At 33.4% G+C, this 14,452-nt stretch overlaps 1 protein-coding gene across 1 annotated transcript; it reads left to right on the top strand.

Moving 5' to 3' along the window:
- The first annotated feature begins 8,717 nt into the window (after window positions 1-8,717).
- LOC123898547 (two-component response regulator-like APRR1) lies at window positions 8,718-11,391 on the top strand. The gene is made up of 3 exons (XM_045949534.1): window positions 8,718-9,178; window positions 9,516-9,692; window positions 10,901-11,391. Exons 1-3 carry the CDS (start codon window positions 8,852-8,854, stop codon window positions 11,126-11,128), a joined length of 732 nt encoding a protein of 243 aa, XP_045805490.1. The 5' UTR covers window positions 8,718-8,851; the 3' UTR covers window positions 11,129-11,391.
- Window positions 11,392-14,452: the final 3,061 nt, after the last annotated feature.

The following is a 14,452-nucleotide window of genomic DNA, read 5'->3' on the forward strand; positions in this document are numbered from 1 at the left end:
TACACCTCACCATATCCATTATTGTTCTGTTTTTTCTTTCAGCAGTCCCATTTTGCTGTGGAGTATATGGTGGGACTATGTCATGCACAATGCCTTCATTGTCACAGAATTTTGCAAATTCATGTGATACATACTCTCCACCCCCATCTGTTCTTAGGGTTTTGAGCCTCTTACCACTTTGTCTTTCGACTGTAGCTTTAAATTTCTTAAAAATTTCAAACACATCACTTTTCTTACTTATGGAGTAAGTCCATAGTTTTCTGCTAAAGTCATCTATGAAACTTACAAAGTACCTGTTACCTCCAATTGAGTTCACTTGCATTGGACCACATACATCTGAATACACCACTTCAAGTACACTATTGGTTTTACTTGCTGCATGCTTGCTGAAGCTCCCTCTGTGCTGTTTTGATTGCACACACTCTTCACAAATCTCTTCAGGCACTTGCAGGCTTGGCAAGCCTGTCACCATCTTTGATTTTTGCAGCAAGCTGAGGTCCTTGAAATTCAAGTGTCCCATTCTATAGTGCCATCTCCACTCTTCTCTGCTTGATGCAGTCATCAAGCACTTGTGATTCAGAACATTGAGCCCAATCTTGAATGTCCTATTCTTTGACATTTCAATTTTCAACATCAAGTTACCTTTAGTGTTGTACACCTTCAGCAACCTATTCTCCATTACAATTCTGTAATCTTTCTCTAGCAATTGGCCTATACTGAGTAGATTACATTTCATACCTGGTATGTACAATACACCAGAAATCACTGAACACTTGCCATCCTTTCTTTTGATTGTTACATCACCAATGGCTTGTACTGCAAGACTGCTATTGTCTGCAAACTTGACATTGTGATTCTGAGTAGCCTTTAGGCTTGTGAACCAATCTTTCCTTCCTGTCATGTGTGTTGTACATCCAGTGTCAAGATACCATTTCTCTTGAAGATCACTTTCATCTTTTGTAGTTACAAGAAACATAACTGAGCCTTCATCATCATCATCATTTCGAGCGATTTTGGCCTCAGCATCACTCGATTCCTCTCTGAATTTACATTCATCTGCAAAATGACCATAATTTTGGCAATTATAGCATTGAATGTGTTTCTTATCAAACTTGCCTCTTCCACCTCTGCCACCTCTTCCACCTCTTCCACCTCTTCCTCCTCCATTGTAACCACCTCTACCACCATTGAACTGTTTCTTCTGATTTCCACCTCCTTTGGTATCTTGATTCTCTTTTCCATTTCCATTCTGATAACTATCTTTTCCCTTATTGCCTTGCCATTTTCCCTTTCCTTTCTTATTCTTGTTACTCTGTTGAACTTGCAATGCTACTTCACCATTGGATTTATCAGAATTTCTCTGATTCATCCTTTGCTCATGTGCTTCTAAGGACCCTTGCAATTCCTCAACCTTGATAGTGTCAAGATCCTTAGACTCTTCTATTGCAGCTACCACATAGTCAAACTTAGGAGTTAAAGATCTCAGTATCTTTTCAACTCTCATTGTACCAGACACAATTTCACCACATGCTTTCATTTCATTAACTAATTTTGCAATCTTTGTAAAGAACTCACTTACAGTTTCTTTTTCTTCCATTTGTAGCTGTGCAAACTTGCTTCTTAGGGTTTGTAGCTTCACTTTCTTCACCTTCTGATCTCCAGCATAAGCTGTAGCCAAAATATCCCAAGCTTGCTTGGCTGATTCACAGTCTCCAACCTTTTCAAAGATATCAGGGCTTACACTTTGATGAATTATGAACAATGCCTTGTAATCTTTCTTCTTCAATTCTTTGTGTTGTGTTCTTTGAACCTCTGTAGCATCTTCTGAAAGTGATTCCACACCATTAATCACTTGATCCATCACATCTTGATAATTGAACAAGACTTTCATCTGTTTGCTCCAATTATCATAATTCTTTCCATCCAAAACTGGAAGATTCGCAGGGAATTGACCATTGTTGAAGGTTGCCATGGTTAAAGCACGAACCAGGCTCTTGATGCCAGATGTTGGCGCAGCTGGAAGCTAGGTTTCGATCACTCTGGATTCGATCACTTTGGCCTGCACAGGCCTAGCAAGCAAGCAAGGATACACGCACGCGCTGCACTGCACTCAGGCCACGCCAATGAGCACAGTTTCTGCAGGATCTACTATCCTTGTTGCTGCAACAATGGTGGATGAATGGAAAGAAAGAAACGCACTTGATTGACAGAGGAAGAAGAAAGAAGAAGAAGATTAGAGAAAAATAGAATCAGTTTTATTCATCCTCAATGGGGAAAAGTAGTTGGATTACAATCACTAATCATGAGCCTATTATTTATACTAGATCATCACAATGGTTGATGATTCTCTTAGGCCCTAACCAACTAACAACTCTCTAACTGACTCTAAAACACTTTAACAACCTAGGTGAAACAAACACTAACTGAATCTAACAAACTCTATTAACAAACTAACTAATTTGCTTCTCAAGCAATTAGTTACACTCTCACTTCTTGCTAGCTTGCACACCAAGTCAGCTTACACAATATGAATTAATCATTCTAGAAACTTCTTAGAATCAACAAGCTAAGCTTATAAGAACCTATTTTAAATCTTTATATACTAATGTGCAATATTGAACTTGTAAAAAAGTTGATAAAAAGGAATCCCTCATGCGCTCAACAAGATTGAGCCAAAATGTTTCATTTTAGTATAAATTCTTTTATTTACCTCATGCTCGCACAATTTTTTATTTTATTTTCCTGAGTTACATCGTCGGCTTATATTTGTTATGTTATCTCCACCGCATTAACGACAAACTTGATGTCAATAGTCGTTAAACAGATAAAGATTAATGTGACATAACTAAATAATTGAGCTCAACTGATTAACGAGCTTTCTACCTCTCAGAAGCCAAGGTTTAAAAACTTAAGTCATATGTGGCACGCACACATTTTCTAGGTAACGGAATCAATAGTCAACCTTCCACTAACTTGTAGTTGTAGTAGTGTTTGAGATATAGCAGCCAACTTGTATGAATGTATGATGTGCCATTAATATGGTGCTTGGAGTTCAAAGGGGCCTAGACTTGAAATCCCCAGTGAGGTCCAATCTGAAACGACACATCGACACAGCCCAAAGAGATTAGTTTCTGCTACAAATTATATGCTCCAAAGAAAATGTAACCCATTAATTAAATATTAACACGTGACAAGTAAGAAAATGGTCATTTATATAGTATATCCATTTGCTCTTTTATTGATCCATCACATCATATCATATCATATTTTAATTAAATTCATGAAAAGGGTTCCCTCTTAGTCTTTTCCATATTTTTTGATTGGGCTGTTAAACGAGACCTATATATGAGTTTTTTCATTCCACTTAGCCACTTACAAAGAAGTCTTGTGTGAAAAGTAAAGGCAGTATCAAACAATTTCAATCAAAGTAAGATGAAGATAACTCAAATCATTTTGGGTTGGATTTAACTCAAAGCTACAAAACTTGATTGTAAGATAAAAATTGTCCTCATTTATAAACATATTTTCAGATTATCTCTCAACTAATGTGACACACTTAACAACACACACCCTTATACTCACCACTATTAGGCTTGGTGCGTGCATATAAATGATGGATGGTCCGATAGCAAAAATTTGATAACATGTGACCTAACGGATCTTAGAGGAGACTCTAATACCATAATATAATTTTTGGGTTTGGCATAACTCAACTTTATAGCAAATAAATATTATAAGAGAACTTATTTTGCCACTCTATCCATTTTCTCCCATGCCCTACCAATTTACCCCCAAAGATACCCTACCAAATTAGTTTTTTATAACGTCCGCGGCAGACAATATTTACAAAAATTTTCAAAAAAAAATTATTTTTATAACGTCCGCTACTTAAGTAACAAAATGATAAAAATAGAAACGCGTAGAACGCACGAGAAGTAGGTAGGACGGAAAAAAAATCTCATATTAGAAATAGCCCAATAGCAAGAAACAAGGTCAAAGAATGATTAACTGTAGTGGAGAAACTGTTTGTGGAGTTGAAAAAAAAGGCCACAAATCTAACAAAGGGCCTTGTTGGGCCATGTCCAAGTTTCGTTGTCTACTATTTATTGGGAACCGTTCTGCTTTCCATCGAAGCATAAGCCCCCACCCCATTATTTTCTACCATGTTCCATTCTATATAAACATCGTGCTATGTTTCATAGGCATGCATTATTTCTTACTTAGATGCATACCACAAGTTGGACTCCCTTGTTCTCCAAGATTCTATTTTTTCTTATTTAACTTGGCTTTGTGAGTGAGTTTCAATGGCATGATCATGAGAAATACATTAAGAATGGATCCACCCTAGCTCCCTCTACCTCTTTTGTACTATATTATAAGTGGATTAGGATATTCTGTTGTCCTTCTTCTCCGGTTTTATCTCGAGCATAATTCTCAGTCATTGAATTTGATCTAATGATTGACCGATAAAAAATAATTTGGTATAATTCTTGGTCATAAATTAATTGAAAGATTGGGATTGCACGGAATAAGAAACATGAAACAACAAACTGGAGATGATCTATATCCTTCATAAGGTCATGATTTAGTGTTTTCTTTCCAAGTCTTAAATTGTGGACAAATCCATCATAAGGTCATGAGATGTGGCGTCTCTCTTGTGATCTTAGAGCATTTGACTTGATCTGGTGTTAGAGCCGTGGTTCTGCTTGGTGGGGGAGCGAGAGTGGATCCTCATATTGAAACAACTATTGGATGTGGGAATTTACACTTGGGGGAGATTGTTGGGTTTCAAGTGTGAATGATTAAGTTTCACATTGATTATGAATGAGAAGAATGTTTGATTTATAAAAGACGTGACCTATTAACCTAATGCCTTAAAGTTTTGGAATGAGATATGACATCTCTTTTTTGTGGTGCTGGATCATTTGACCTGACGTTTCTTCCGAACTTTCTCAGACTCCCAACAATTTATACAAGTGATAGAGTGGGTAGTCTCATTTTATAAACCAGTTTTATAAAATTGAGTTAGATCGAACTTAATAATTTTCTAAGATGGTCTAATATCCAATCACACCATGTGCTTCAACTATATACTATATTCTGTTCAATTGATATAATTATAAGGCTGTTCAAAAAAAAAATGATATAATTATAAGGGTTGACCTAGTTCAAAATGCAAAACATAAAGCTGACAAAGATGGGCATAAAAGATAAAATCATGTACTAAAGTCTAAATTTGTTAATGCTATATGGTCTATTTAAACTTCCTGTAATAAAACCAAACAGTGAGTATGATTAATTTAGATAAGTATATGATATATGAGGTAAATAAATGTGCAAAACCAAGTTGTCTATTCAAGTGTTGCATGTGCTCTACGGAATGTCTCAGAGAAAAAAGATTCTGCAGAATTGTAGATGCAGTACTTTGTGGGGACTAAGGATCAGTTATGACAAAGATGTATCATTGTAACACATACAAATTTTTGTATGAATATTTGTAACATATATACATGGAGATGGAGCCTACTACGAAATGCATTAAATTGCTCTTATTGCTTAATTGAATTATTGTCCCCTCACTAAAGAACCTCAAAATTCTGGTTCAGTTTGGGTTCAACCTTGTTATCGACCAACCAATTCTATCAATTTTAGTTTCCACACTATCATATTAGTTACTTTTGGCCATTAACAATCGTTCAAGAGAACCCAAATTTGATTTGTGATGGGAATAATTTTTAGTCAGATTTTATTTATCTCGTGATCGAACTCTGGATTACCAGAACCTCTTCCCATGAGAAGCAGAGAGTTAACACAAAAAAAAAATCTTCGAAATTAATTCCTCATGAAAATGTCTTTATAGTTAAGTGGTGGGGTGGGTGAGTCTTCAAAAACTTAGGTTATAACTAGTTTGGTTCTTTGTGAGTTAGGTAAGTAATACTATTACTAACAAGTAACAACCAAAAGTAATACCAGCAAGTTAAGAAGAGTGAAATTTGACAATAACATACACCAATATAGTTGTCTAAGCAAAGCAGCTGTATTTTATGGTGCTATGTCTATTTTAAATTTGATGAAGCGCCTACGATATTGGGTTTAGGCGTGTTCGCGTATCTAATATATGTTGAATATTAACATTTGGGTTTGAACAACATGTGTCGACACTTCAGAAAAGTGTCCAAAAAAAGTATGTTTCCCTTCAACGTACATCTAAAACTCCTTCAACACAATTATAGTGAGAAATGAGAATAAACTTATCTACATTTTTTGTAAAACAATATTTAATCTCTTTTCTGTAGATGAGTAGCAAGTATCATCTAAAATTCACACACACAACTATGAAATCCCAAATTTAAATTGAGATAAAAATATTCAACCTAACAATATCAGCATTGTCAATTGAATTAATCAGTGTTAAAGTGTTTATATTTGTGTTCACATCCGTCCCATATTTCAACATTATATGTTAATTTATAATGAAACTAATGACCTTTCAAATTGAAAGACCAAAATCCTAAATCTATATCAGCCTTTACAAATTAGTATTATATATTTCTCATGTCCTACAATGACTATCATATTAGTCCCCACACAAAATAGTTTTAGAAGAGTGTCACTTTCAATTTTCAACATAGTTTTAATTGATTTCTCATGTCCCCACACAAATTTAAAAAAATTTCACTTATTTACATCAAGCCATAAAATTCTTGTCACAAGGCTACTTCACCAAAATTATGACATGGTTGAGAAACTAGGTTTGCTTTATCTCAACTGGTGATGATTAAGAAACCAAATTGTGGAGGGCCTAACTAATTTGCAATTAAAGCTGGTATATATATTAATATTGCCACATTGTATTTGTATATGACTGTCACATGCAAGGTTATAGAAAGTGTAGTAAGTGGTAGGGTAAGATGAAAGTTGGGTACGATTCTACAACTGCATAGGGTAGGGAGGGTAATATATTTGACACCAAAAGGACCACACAAGAAAATGCTACTACTTCAAACTTCTTTCCTCCTTTGACCCATGTTTGAGACATTCAAATTCTCTATATCAGCTGCACAACTCATATAGTAGGTTGTAGAGTCGTTCTTAATTCAAGACAAACTTGTATTTAGATTAAACGACTCAACAACATGATGTAATATGAAACATCTTGGTGAGATATGAAATTTGGATTGATTTTGTGTAGCATAAATTTTCCTCTCAACCGATTTTTTTTTCCTTCAAGATAACCTAGTTGGTAGAAATTCAGCTTAAAGACGAATAAATGGAATGTTCAAGGTTCAAACGTCGTCTTCTACAATTGGACTTTTTTTTTTTGATACAGCAAATATATTATTAAACCTCTAATCCAAGGCATAAGATATACCAAGGGTGGGAACAAATGATACAAAAACGAAAACGAGACCACAAAAAACCAGATCGAAAAAAACACAGCAGGGCAGAAAGCACCGTCGCTGCCTATCGACTCCAAAACCAACCAACAAGCAAAATTAAAATAGCAGCACAGCAAGCCTAACTCCTACAGGCTAGGAGCAACAGAAAAAAGGAAAACATGGGCACCCTCACATGGACTTATTTATTGATTGATTACTATCTAAGACTCATATGAATAACAATTTTCAGTTTTATAGATTAATTTGCGATTTCATTAGTTTCTTTTTTTTTAAAATAATACATTTTTATTTTCAATGTAATAACTACTAAATGAGGCATAAATAGCAAGGCCAACCTAGGCCCCGTTCTTCCAAGCATATAGAGTCAGGCCGCTAATTTATGGATTTAGATCCCTCCAATTTTTCCTCATTTTTTTCTCTCCTTTTTCTAAATTTAAGGATTGATTTTCTCTCCTTTTTATTCTGTGTAATTTACCAACTCTTAGATTAAGAAAAATGAGAGAAAACACGAGGAAAAATTGGAGAGGATCCAAATCCCTAATTTATATGGGCCTCAAAATAATTATTAAAGTATATGGTAGTTATATACTTTTAGCGATCAATGTATCTTAGATAGTCAGTTGATTGTGGTGTTTTTTGTGTAACACGAAAATCATATGGTTATGAATCAAAATGCGGGGTTAAGTCGATGTTTTGTTGAATAATGAATCGAACCGCGAAATTCATACTATTTATTTTGGAGAGAAGCGACATCTTTTAGGGGGGCATTTTTAATAATTAGAGAGGAGCCTCAAAACTGTTTGGGTCAGTCATGCCAAATAGGTCTTGGATATATAGTTGACATTAGTTTTTTAAGGAGAAAAGTTTCACCTTCACTCTAATTTCTCTTCTTCATCATCTTTAAATATTTTAAATAATAAATTTTTGTAAAACTTTTATGAAAATATAAAAAAATACATTGAAAATTAAAATGTTTCACTTTTTAAATAAAATATTTTTTAAAATTAAATATTTAAAAAGTGTCACATAAACACTCATTAGGAAGACCTACTAGTAGTATTTTACTATACCAAAGTCTTTGTTGATTACAGTAGCATTTATTTACTTTTATCCACTGCAGTCTTTTCACTTGTTGAAAACAAAAAGTCAACGGCTTATTTTCTTAAACTTCAACAACCAAATAAATGCTGACGTCATCATCCACATCATTCACAGCTCGAGGCCCATAATGTTTTTTTTTTTTTCCTTTTCGTAACAGTTATATTTTGTTGCCCTTTTAAATACTTTGTATTATGTCTCATAAGACACATAATTCACTCATCATAAATACTAAATGCATTGTGTTACCATATAATATACACACACTTCATTTTCATTCATTCTTCTTCTTCTTCTAGTTGCTAGTAACTAATTAACTTCTTCTTTATATTACTAATCAATCTCATATCACCATGAATGCACACTCAAATTCCAACAATATTATTCCATTCTCAACACCCTTTCTTCTTCCCTCTCAAGACCACTCTGTCCTCGAGTTCGACTCGCTCCACGACACTCTATCTCAACTCAACAACTCGGATTTGAGCAGTGGTTATAGCAGCTATGGTGGATCACCTTCACCAAGTACTCCTATCAGCTTGATGCAGAGGAGTATTAGTAGTCATTCCCTTCACCACAATAATGGGACTCGCCATCATCCCTTTTCTGCTTTTTTTGCTGAATTGCTCGAATCGGACAATACTCCGGTGAGGAAAGTTTGCAGTACCGGCGACCTGCAGGTACTCTATGTTTTAAATTGCAGTCTGTAACCGTAATTGAGGCTGAAATATAACAATTTTATAGGCGACCTGCTTTTTATTGAAGCACGGACACATACAGAAACACTAGACACGACACAGGCACTAACACATCGACATTGATAATAATTTGAGAAAATGACATAACTCAATGTAATCATAAGTGTTGGTGTCATGTACACCGATGCGCGTTCGACACCGGTCACGCCTAATTCAAAGAGTGTTTGTGCTTCATAGATTGCAATGTGTTTTTTTAATTAAGATTAATTAATTATGTAATAATATTTTTGGTTTTAATTGCATGCAATGTTTTGTATAGAGGATTAATGGAATGCAACATAATCATCATCATGTGGATAGTCCACTATCTAGTGAAAGTAGTATGATCATAGAAGGTATGAGCAGAGTTTGTCCATATAGCCCAGAAGAGAAGAAAGCCAGAATTGAAAGATACAAAACAAAGAGAAATCAGAGGAACTTCAACAAGAAAATTAAGGTATACTCTTATATAAACACACACCTTAATTTTGTTATAATTATTTAATTCAAATAGTTTTCTATGGTTTTTTTACTTTTTTCAACTTATTAAGAAGTCTCGCATCGGTTGCAAGATGACTTGAATATGTTTATAAAGTATATGCAATTCTCAACTTACAAGTCGATTTTATAGGATTGAGTTAGGTCTAACTCTCGATTCTAATTCTAAGATGGTATCAGAGTAATATCTCTGATGTCTTTTACCATTTGAAATATATACGGTATACCCCATCAATATATGACAGTAAATTTTCATTTTACAATGGAAAAAATGTGAGCATTTAGAAGAATCTAAAAAGAACAAGAAGTAATGGACAAAACTGTACTAAGAGGAAAATCACTGTGGTGGACCTCTTAATGAAATTTTCTATCATATATAGAGACTTATGCGTGATTGAAAAAACAAACTAGAGACTTGTCACACCGGTTTGATCCAGGTGAAAAAACAAATTCATAGGAAAAATATCTTACCCTTGTTACAGTCTTGAACATGATTGATTCTAGGTGACAGGATGAGATGAAAATATACGTACATTGTCGATGTAAATATTTTTTACAAAGTTAATCAATCATGGTCGTTAGATTTTAAAAAATATTTGATTTAATGATAACTTCTTATAAAGTTACGTATATAATTGATTGTAATTTGTTGACGGTATAAAAATTTTACAATGTTGGTGTATCAAAATTGATAACCTTTATATATAATGACAAAAATTTGTTTCCATGTCTTTTAGTCAGTGTATAGCAGGTTCAGAATTTTGTCTTATTCTCTAAGGTTACTAGAAACTTCATTAGTGTCAAATTGGAATATTATTAACCACACACTCATATACTTAATAATATTCTCCAAATTCAGTGTACAATGTATATTATTGACTGTATCTAGTGGTCCATCATTATACTATATAGGTATGAAAAACTCCATTAAAAAACATTGACCAGTGTTGTCAAATATAAACACTATAGCATATATAGTAGCATTTCAACAAATTGTTATTGTTTTGTTATATGCTATTTAGTACAAATTTCTGTCAAAATTATGGGACTAACATAACATTAACGCTATAGCGTTGTAGCTGTAGCGTAGCAAAATTTGAACAAACTATTATTTTTGCGATCCACGATCGACAATATTTTTATTGACTACTTTTGTTCTATGAATAGTATGTTTGCAGGAAGACATTGGCAGACAGGAGGCCACGAATCAGAGGACGGTTTGCAAGGAATGATGAAATTGATAAGACCGCGAAAGTTGAGTGGAGCCACATTGGTGGTGGAGAGGAAGAGGATCAAGAAGATGAGAATTGGATCAATATCTTTGATTCCATAGTTGCTGCAAATCTTGATCATGATGAGTTTGAAGGCAGTTCCTCCTTTGGTCTATTGTATTAGAATAATTATAAGTTGATTAAGTTTAGCAAGTTTTTTTTGTTTTTACAATTTCAAAGTATTATTGTGGTGCTCTTTTAGTTTAGATCAAATTAAGTATTAATGTAAATATATTTATCTTTATTTGAGTCATGTCCATATATGCATTTTTAGACCTTAATCATGTAAATATATTTATCTTTTTTATAGGATTTAGAATCAATGTATATGTATTATTGAATCAAACTTTGTTAATAAGTCTATATGATGTGTTTATAGTTCCATAATTTTTTTTATGTGAATTTGGGAGAACAATGAAGTGCTCTGAATTTATTTTTTTCGCGATAAATTGCTCCAAATTTGGTTTCAAGTTAAACTAGTAAAGATAAAAGTATAAAACCTTACCACTCTTGAATCTTCACTAGCACATATAATGGGACATGGATTCTCTACAGTTAGTAAGTCGAAATAGTTGGATAAATGTCACGTGTCTTATGTTATAAGCTCGATAAATCAAAGTTTAAAGTTAAAATTTGAGTCGTGATCTTCATCTAATGAATCCAACCTATTACCGTGTATACCATTGCGGTCTAACACAAGTAAATAATGTGTAGCGTGTGTAAGTGATGTAAATTTGAATTACCAAGTTCGATTTCTTCTGATGAAAAACATAGTATTGTGCGTTTGCGTGTTTTCCATGAGATGAGGGAATCTAGTTCAACACATAAAGTAGTTGCCCATAAGACATAGCCCCATACCATATGCACAATGGAATTGAAGAGTGGGTTTGTCAACTTTGACTTGTGTCCAGCATATTGGGATGGTTGAAGTGCAAAGTGCAATTACTAATACTATGAACATAAAACAGTGTAGTATGGTGCTAAACTCTAATGCTCTGAAAAGGACTGGAACGTGAAAGTCCATGACAAGTTGGGAGCATAACACAACATAAGGAATTCTTCTAGAATACTACTCTCACAATTGTTTTGCATTTTCTCTTTGGGAATGACAATTAATTTTGTGTTTAATTTTCATGTATTTTCAGTGTAAAAAAATTACATTGTCTGTACATCATAATTATGTGTTTTTGTCCACAAAAAAAAATATTAATTAGTATGTGCGCAACTTTACAAGTGGTTATGATAAAAGTTAAATATTGTATTTCCAAAGAAATAGTTCTAGTTCAGTTGATAGCTAACAAAAATACAGTAGTAGTATTACCGTAAGAGTTAGAGTTTGAATATCAGATTCTTCATGTCTACACACCCTTTACATTGACGAACAGTAGAGTTCGACCGCGAGATAAATAAAATTTGAACAAGAATATCATCTTGATTATTCTGTAACACTTTTTTTTTTTTAAGATGGTCGGGCAAAATAACCTTAAATTAAACACACACTAAAATTAGTCATATAAAGTGCCTAAATTTAAAAGATTTAACCATGTGCAAAACCATCTCTATTCACGCACTCATCCTTAAGATAGTATAGAAAAAGAGAACATATAGTCTCATTTTCAAAAGGAAGCAACCTCTATTTTATATATATTGCATACTTGTCTAGTTTGCTTTCTTTGAGAATGATTAATTTAAGCTTAAAATGGCTAGTTTACCTCTTACTAATCATTACTCAGGAGATTTGACATGTTAATAAAACAAGTTGTAAGATTGAGTGTCAATAAGATACAAATATATAGTGTTTTTTCAATTCTTATGAGGTTTATTAATTCTTGATCCTCTAATAGCTATAGCTAGCTTCTACCTTCTAAGGTAACAACTCAAGGTGGGGGTGGATGGCCCTATTTACCTTTGTATGCCGGCGGTGTGTTAGCCACTAGGTTAATGGGAAGTTTTTAATATCCAAAATGTAAAGTAAAGTGGAACCAAATTATTGTTAATCTGATTTTTCCTTTCGTGATTATTTTAATTTGATTTTTAGGTGCATGTTGTTATGCTCACTCCAAATGTCTTGGCATGGAAGTTAGTGTATCATAATGTTTATAAACAACTAAAACTCATTCATGAAATCATGTACATATTCACTTTGTGTAAAAAAAATATCATACTATAATTCTTAAATTGTCCATTTGAATTTGAGCTTATGAAAATAGTTTATGCAAATAAATAAATTTTTATATTAATTCATAAATTTTTACTAACAATTTTTTTTATGTTAATGCATCAATTAATAAGACCTAAACGGTATGGATCAAGCCAAGTATTGGAAGATACAAATGTAATGTTGATACTTCTTTTTCTTATCTTCACAATAAGGTAGGGATTGGTATGTACATTCGGGATGACCAAGGACATTTTGTGAAGGCTATAATTGAATGGATAGAGCCTATCCTTCACGTTGAAATTGGAGAAGCCATGAGTTTTTTGAGTGCACTCAAATGGATTGATGAGCAGCAATTTTATGACACAGATGTGGAAATAGAGTGCAAAAGGATAGTGGTTGGTCTTTATAACAAAAGAATTCTCAACTCTGATTTTGGTGCCATATTAAGTGACAGTAGAATTTTGCTATCCACAAATTTTGTGAACTCTAATGTTAAGTTTATTAGAAGACAAACAAATGAAGTTGCTCATAGTCTTATTCGGCTGGCTACATCTTTAGCTAGTTTTCATAATTTTATCGATATCCCAACATGTTTCTATGAATGAAATGAGATAAACTCTTTACGGTAAAAAAAATTTAAAAAAAAAAAAAAAAACTAGCCGCCACTCTCATTCTCTCCTTGAATTATTTTTGTTCATCTATTAGAGAGGGTGATTTATGGTCAATTTTGATCTGAAATCACCCTTCTTGATCTTTTCCCTTTCTTTTTATTCTAATAAGTGGTTTTCATATATTTTTAAGTTTCGTTTGAATTTTTTTCCGTGATTTTTTCGTCCGGTGTTACTTCCATCATAGCGTGGAGTTGTTTGTTTTAATTTCTCGTCTTAGTACGGTGTAGTATGAGGTTTTTTAATTATTGTTGTTAAATTTTTATGCAAATAAATAACTTAGGGCCCATTTGGATTGCTGTGATGTCTCATGTTTAACTGACAATTATGATATTGTTAAGTTAAATATCTTCATTTGGATTCGAACATGAGACATCGCAATTGTGTGCATTCCCAATTAGTTTTTTAGTTTATGTGAAATTGTTGGACGCATAAAACCACACTGTCAAAGCTCATATATGGAAACCCCACCCCCTCTATAAGAAGGAATAAATATTTAGTGCACGATATAGAGATGATGGATGTCATTATAATGAGCTACGAGCTATGAATACAATACCTAAAACTAAAAAGGTTGTAAAAGGCTTTCCTATGATGATGACTCGAGTTGATTAAGTAT

Source organism: Trifolium pratense, linkage group LG7 (assembly GCF_020283565.1).
Source record: "Trifolium pratense cultivar HEN17-A07 linkage group LG7, ARS_RC_1.1, whole genome shotgun sequence".
Classification (NCBI taxonomy): Eukaryota; Viridiplantae; Streptophyta; class Magnoliopsida; order Fabales; family Fabaceae; genus Trifolium; species Trifolium pratense.